Consider the following 7,880-nt stretch of genomic DNA (forward strand, 5'->3'; position numbering starts at 1 on the left):
AATTTAAGAATTTAAGAATTTAAATTTAAATTTAAGAATTTAAGAATTTAAATTTAAGAATTTAAGAATTTAAATTTAAGAATTTAAGAATTTAAGAATTTAAATTTAAATTTAAAATTTAAATTTAAATTTAAATTTAAAATTTAAATTTAAGAATTTAAAATTTAAAAATTTAAGAATTTAAATTTAAATTTAGAATTTAGAAATTTAAAATTTAAATTTAAAATTTAAATTTAAATTTAAGAATTTAAATTTAAGATTTAAGAAATTTAAGAATTTAAGAATTTAGGAATTTAGGAATTTAAGAATTTAAGAATTTAAGAATTTAAGAATTTAAGAATTTAAAATTTAAATTTAAAATTTAAAATTTAAATTTAAATTTAAGAATTTAAATTTAAGAATTTAAAATTTAAGAATTTAAATTTAAAATTTAAGAATTTAAATTTAAGAATTTAAATTTAAATTTAAGAATTTAAGATTTAAAATTTAAGAATTTAAGAATTTAAGAATTTAAGAATTTAAATTTAGAATTTAAATTTAAGAATTTAAGAATTTAGAATTTAAATTTAAATTTAAATTTAAGAATTTAAGAATTTAAAATTTAAGAATTTAAATTTAAAAATTTAAAATTTAAATTTAAATTTAAAATTTAAGAATTTAAGAATTTAAGAATTTAAATTTAAATTTAAGAATTTAAAATTTAAGAATTTAAATTTAAGAATTTAAAATTTAAGAATTTAAATTTAAATTTAAAATTTAGAATTTAAAATTTAGAATTTAAATTTAAGAATTTAAGAATTTAAATTTAAAATTTAAATTTAAGAATTTAAGAATTTAGAATTTAAAATTTAAATTTAAGAATTTAAGAATTTAAGAATTTAAAATTTAAATTTAAAATTTAAATTTAAAATTTAAGAATTAAATTTAAATTTAAGAATTTAAGAATTTAAATTTAAGAATTTAAAATTTAAGAATTTAAGAATTTAAAATTTAAAATTTAAGAATTTAAAATTTAAGAATTTAAATTTAAGAATTTAAAATTTAAGAATTTAAATTTAAAATTTAAATTTAAAATTTAAGATTTAAATTTAAGAATTTAAGAATTTAAGAATTTAAGAATTTAAGAATTTAAATTTAAGAATTTAAATTTAAATTTAAGAATTTAAGAATTTAAGAATTTAAGAATTTAAATTTAAGAATTTAAGAATTTAAGAATTTAAATTTAAGAATTTAAATTTAAATTTAAGAATTTAAGAATTTAAAATTTAAGAATTAAAATTTAAAATTTAAGAATTTAAGAATTTAAAATTTAAATTTAAGAATTTAAATTTAAGAATTTAAGAATTTAAATTTAAATTTAAGAATTTAAAATTTAAATTTAAGAATTTAAGAATTTAAATTTAAGAATTTAAATTTAAGAATTTAAGAATTTAAGAATTTAAGAATTTAAGAATTTAAGAATTTAAGAATTTAAGAATTTAAGAATTTAAGAATTTAAGAATTTAAGAATTTAAGAATTTAAGAATTTAAGAATTTAAGAATTTAAGAATTTAAGAATTTAAGAATAGGGAGTTCGTTCGTGGCCGTCATCGGGAGAAGTTCGTTCTGCTTGGCGTCCGTGTTTTTTTTGTTAAATTTTTTGCGTTTTTTTCTCATTTTTGTGGATCGTCCGGGTTCTTTCGATTGCCCATGTTCCGAGTATTGTCACGGTGATCGTGTTTTGGTCGGTTATCGGTCGGGGAACCGTGAAAATGCGGTTTTTGCGACGATTTTGTACCAGATTTGTCAATTTTAGCGGCGTCGTTTGCTTCGATTTGGAAACGAAAGAGATGAGAAAAACCGAGAGAAAAACTGTGGTTGTGTTCGTGCGCTCTTGCCGGCCTGATAGTGTTCGTGATCGCGTGTGTGGTGTTGGCAGATACGCTCCCGCTTCAAGAGCGAGGCGGCTGTGTCATCATGGAATCATTGCGAGCGGGGATGATGATTGCCTGGAGAGAGAAGCCAACGGGGAGACTGCTGACGGTGCTGTTGGGGGTGACGCGGGAGTCGACAGTGCTGCCGGATTAATGTTTATTTTTTGTTGCAATGATTTATATTTGCTTCCCTATTTCCTCGACATTTTCTTCTTTGCATTGCGATTACTTTAAATATTCCTTTCAAAATCAATCAAAGTTCAGAACAAGTTGTTTTTTTCTTAATGCAATTTATTTTAAGATAAGGTTTAGCTAATTTCAAAAAAATATTTAATTTAACGCTTACGATCAAGTATTTAAGACTCTTCCTTCGTTTCCCTACTACTTTTCTTTTAATGAACTTTCTTTTTCAGGTAAAATCAAGGTAATTTGTAAAACTGCAATTGATATATTATCTATATATTTTATTTATCTGAACATAAATAATTACTTTATAACACACATGAAACATGACATTGGAGCGTTTGGTACGGTATGTCCACGCATCCTTCCTCCCTGTAGATTCTGTGAAATGTGATCCGTTCTCAGAATCCTCTGCAATAAACACAACGCAGTAGGGCTGGCCGCTTTAATTTTTGTAATACATTTTCGGGTGTTCTCGGATGTACTACAATTATTAATAATGACAAGAAAAGTGCTTGGGGCGTAATCTAATCACAAGACTTTCCAGCATGCTTTCATCGGACTGGCTGCGTTCGTGTTAGATTAGATTAGATTAGATTAGATTAAGAATTTAAGAATTTAAGAATTTAAGAATTTAAGAATTTAAGAATTTAAGAATTTAAGAATTTAAGAATTTAAGAATTTAAGAATTTAAGAACTTAAGAATTTAAATTTAAGAATTTAAGAATTTAAGAATTTAAGAATTTAAGAATTTAAGAATTTAAGAATTTAAAATTTAAGAATTTAAGAATTTAAGAATTTAAGAATTTAAGAATTTAAGAATTTAAGAATTTAAGAATTTAAGAATTTAAAATTTAAGAATTTAAGAATTTAAGAATTTAAGAATTTAAGAATTTAAGAATTTAAGAATTTAAGAATTTAAGAATTTAAGAATTTAAGAATTTAAGAATTTAAATTTAAGAATTTAAGAATTTAAGAATTTAAGAATTTAAGAATTTAAGAATTTAAGAATTTAAGAATTTAAGAATTTAAGAATTTAAATTTAAATTTAAGAATTTAAAATTTAAGAATTTAAATTTAAGAATTTAAATTTAAATTTAAGAATTTAAAATTTAAGAATTTAAGAATTTAAATTTAAGAATTTAAAATTTAAAATTTAAAATTTAAGAATTTAAGAATTTAAATTTAAGAATTTAAGAATCTAAGAATTTAAGAATTTAAGAATTTAAGAATTTAAGAATTTAAGAATTTAAGAATTTAAGAATTTAAAATTTAAGAATTTAAGAATTTAAGAATTTAAATTTAAATTTAAATTTAAGAATTTAAGAATTTAAGAATTTAAATTTAAGAATTTAAGAATTTAAATTTAAGAATTTAAGAATTTAAGAATTTAAATTTAAGAATTTAAGAATTTAAGAATTTAAGAATTTAAGAATTTAAGAATTTAAGAATTTAAGAATTTAAGAATTTAAGAATTTAAGAATTTAAGAATTTAAGAATTTAAGAATTTAAGAATTTAAGAATTTAAGAATTTAAGAACTTAAGAACTTAAGAATTTAAGAACAGCCCCTAAAAAAATCAAATTTTCTAATTCCAGCACCAAAAAATCCTCAACCGACACTCGATCGGCACGGACGTCCCGGATGGCGCCATCACCAAAGAAGCAGCACCCTCCTCGGAAACCGCTAGGCTTCGCCCCGACCAGGACGACCCGGACGAACCGTCCACGTCCTCGTCATGCTCCGCCACGGCCAGCAACCAAAACCAAAACACCGGCAAATACGGACCCCGGCCCCGGTTCAACACACTGGAGCTGGACCTGAGCTGCACCAAGAACAAGTTCCCGATCCGGCGGGACCGAGCCGTCGGATACTCGCCGACGACTCCAACCGGAGGAGGAGGTTCGATAATAACGACCTTTGGGGTGACCACGATCGGTGGGAGTAGCGGGAGCAGCAGCGCCGTGACGAGTCCGACCGCGGAACTTCCGGCCCTGTTTTGTGAGCAACGGCTGCAGCAGCTACAGCTGACCGGTTCCAAATCGGAAGCGACCCTGGTGACCAACAACAGCAACAACAACAGTAGCAAAAAGTGACCGGAAGAAGGTGGAAAGAAGACGGTAAGCGAACGAAACTAGTTATTTTGATGTGTTTATGTGTTTCAGTGTCGAAAGGTTCTTCAATTGTTTTATGCTTAACTTTTTGAAATGTTTTACTAAAATTAAAAATAAAATCAAGTTTTTCGATTTTCGAAAACGAATCTCACGTAAGCTTTTGGGAACGAGGTTGATGAATAAACATCCGTGGTGGGGAAAGTCGCACTCAAGAAAAACGGAGACACACACACTCGAACAAATAGACACGGTAACTGCAAACTACGACGCAAATTATGAAAATTTTCGATGAAACGCTTGTGAATGGAGAGTACAGGTTCCTAATAATTTTAAACGATATGTTTCACTAACGAATATTTCCTATACGATATTTATTTATTCTCCTTCTACGAAAAAAAAAAAAAAAACAAACAAAAATCGCAAACATAGAGCAGCTGCTTCGCAGAAATGAGACTAAAAATTTCCCTTCTTTTATTATCATCATAGAGACGATTTCTAACCAAAATAATTAATATACTGAGCAACCAGTTGCCCCCTCCTCAGTTTGTCTAGGTATTTAATTAAGAAATATGAGTTTAGTTAAGTCTAAGAAACAAAACAAACCAGTGCGGTTTAGTACGTTTGCAACAGACGCGCATGAGTATTATTATTTAAAAATGAACCTTCCTACTGCTATCCCAATGAATCCCATTGGAACTGACCTACACTCAGCGAGAACACTTTATTAATTTAATTCTGTCGATGATTAGTTTGTAATCCTAGCAGTGTATACAATATACAAAAACAAATATTATTTATTCAACCAAGCGAGTGTAATTTATATGTGTGCGGCGATGGGGATGTCCTGTAAATCTGTAAAATATTTGAAGCTTTTGAAAAAATCATTTCTTGAAAGAGAAAATAAATCAATCAACAAAAAATCATTATACGACCACACCATTTGTAACGGAAATAAGTTGATTTGAATCGAATTTATTGGAAACAAAAAAAAACACGTTTTGCAATCCCCCAAAAATAATTAATATTAAAAAAAAACAGTGTAAAAAAGAAGTAAAGCAAGTAGTGCTCGTACGGAACGAGTGATTTATATGGAAAATAAATTAACACAAAACACAATGGAAATCAATTTGAAAAATCAAGATTTTATTGCTTATTTCTGATGACAACTCCTTAAGATTATGACTCTTGTATTGAGGGTAAACATCAACCGGGAAAGTTCTTGCCTTTTTCTTGCATAATGTTTTTTTTATTTAACCTAAAACAATTTGTTTGTAAAGGAGGTATTAGACTAGGGTAAGATGTAAGCTGAAGTTTCTGCAAACAAATGTTGGCGAACAAACAATGCAGACAAACTGGAAAACTGTCAAAATGTGCGAGTTTGTTTGTTTGCCGTAGTCTAATAGCTCCTTAACTTTATTTACCTTTTTTCAAACTTTGTTAACATTATTTTACTGGCCATATTATTGCAAGCCAACGTCCCGGAAGAAGCCCAACAATATCCGTAGTGCTGTTAGGGATCAAAATAGTTTAGTTCTGGTTCTTTGCAAGTGGCCTATTTGCTTACCTCCACGTTGGCTTGGTTTAGTCATCATGATGACTACGTGTAACCTAGCTGGTGGCCTGTGGAAACGGCTCGTAAACCATTCACCAGCAAGTGTCAGAGTCGAAACGGCTTAAAGCAAGGGGCGCGCTAATGTGAGAAAGCGAAGTAATTTGTGATTGTAGACGGTATTGTTTTGATTTGCAGCATGTTGAGACAACTGTTGTAGTACCTGAAGCATCACAGAACGGGGTTTCTCTTCTTTTAATTTTTTGCTCCTATCTGTATTTTGTTTTTATTTAGTTTTATTGATTTTCTGACACGGCTTCTGTTTGTTATCCACCATTTAAGGGGTTACATACATGTAGAAAAACACAAAATTTAATGTTACAGAAAAGTTATAAAATCCACCAAAAAGAATCACATCTTAAAGTTTCATGAATATATTTCATGATTAAACTAAGAAAGAATCGATTTAAGCTCAAAAATTTTCCATGCGTAAAGCGATCTGTCAAACTTTGTGAGCGTTTTTTCTCTAAACACCAAGTTGATTTACGGATGCCACGATATCTCGGATTGGGATGGATCAAATTTTAGGCGAAGACTCTCAAGACATATCCCGTGTGCATGACAAAGCCCGATTTTTCAATTTTGCTTTTAAAAAATGCAAAAATCAAATACTGACGATTTTTTATATGAAAGATATAAAAATATTTTTATCTTTTTTTTTGAAATAGCTTTTTGTAACTTGGCCTTTGTCATACACACGGGAATAGTTTGACGAGTCTTCACCAAAATTTTGAGCCGATTTGGTCAGAGCAGTGGTGAGATATCGTGGCACCCGTTTTTTTAAACTGCTAACTGCAAATAGCTTCATCTCGGCAACGATATAACCAAATGAGTTGAAATTTGTTTTGTTAGTTGATGAAAATGTATATTTTAATGCCCAGAAAACATTTTTTTGCCGATTTACATGTATGTAACCCCTTAATTTTGATATTATTATTTTTTGATGCTCTTATCTCCCAACGCATTTTCATTCTATTTTACCAATTAATACTGCTTTAACAAAACTGTCTGATTCCTCTTAATTTGGAAGTAATGTAAAATCTTTTTCTAGTTGTCTAGTTCTGAAATCAAAGACCCCTCCCTCTAATTGCTTGTAGTTTGTTTGGGAAATAAGCAACTGTTTTACTTTTAAAAATTTAGATCAACTTTCCACAAGACTCCCCATTTTGGGATTTTTACACGTGAAGTTATTAGAGCCCAAAACTGGCCATTCTTGCGAAGTTAATAACATTTCAGCAAAAAAAAAATGTGTTTCGGGAAAGTTTCCCAGGTTCAATGAATGTTCTACAGAGTCGAACGCGGACGGCGGGGCAACGCGATTGCTTGACAGAATCGATCGTGTTTTTAGATGCGCTAGCAATGATAATATCTCCATCACTCAAGTCGAACGCAACGTTTCAAAAGGCATCATGTACATTTTGACACTTTTTGGGTTAGTGCATATTCTGAAAGAACTCCTAATAAGCTACCTCTCCACCAAAAACGAGCAAAAGTTACTTCAGAAAAGTTTGTTCATAAATGATTTTAAACAAAGTAACATAAACAAGATATCTGGCATCAGCAGTGTCGGTTTATATAGCGCTGTCAACCTGTCAAATAAATACTACATGAACCTCGTGACGAAAAGCGAATCATAACAAACCTTCCCCTCTAATGACAGCAGGGTGATATAGACGTTTGTGATTTCAAAAAAAAGTTTTGTTTGTTTTTCTTAAATATAATGAAGGAAATAAGGTTTTTATTAAATATGGATGATCAAGAATCAATAAAATCTACGTTTTTCATCGTTTGTTATAATTAGAACATCTTCTTTTGCTTTTATGTTAAAATGGGAATTGAAAAATGATGCTCAACATTCAAATGTGTCTTTCTCAAAACGTACGGTTTGTACATGATGCTTTTTGGAATGTTTGCGTCGAAGTATCGGACTCCCATCCACTTTCCCGTATCTTACCCCGACCGGCGCCGAGATTGATCAGAAAATTGCGAAGTGGTGATGATTGGTTCCTACTTTAGATTAGAGACGTAGATTTAGATTTTAGACGTATTTTTAAGGTTTTAG

The 7,880-nt window shown here is 28.6% G+C and overlaps 1 protein-coding gene across 1 annotated transcript in view; it reads left to right on the forward strand.

Moving 5' to 3' along the window:
* LOC119766625 overlaps positions 1–5,344 on the forward strand; it is a 17,109-nt gene extending 11,765 nt beyond the window's left edge. Inside the window, exon 2 of the mRNA XM_038251652.1 lies at positions 3,694–5,344. Within this exon, the coding sequence (XP_038107580.1) occupies positions 3,694–4,191 (498 nt within the window). The 3' untranslated portion in view covers positions 4,192–5,344. The remainder of the gene's footprint in view (positions 1–3,693) is intronic.
* The last annotated feature ends 2,536 nt before the right edge of the window (positions 5,345–7,880 follow it).

This window comes from Culex quinquefasciatus, chromosome 1 (genome assembly GCF_015732765.1).
Source record: "Culex quinquefasciatus strain JHB chromosome 1, VPISU_Cqui_1.0_pri_paternal, whole genome shotgun sequence".
Classification (NCBI taxonomy): domain Eukaryota; kingdom Metazoa; phylum Arthropoda; class Insecta; order Diptera; family Culicidae; genus Culex; species Culex quinquefasciatus.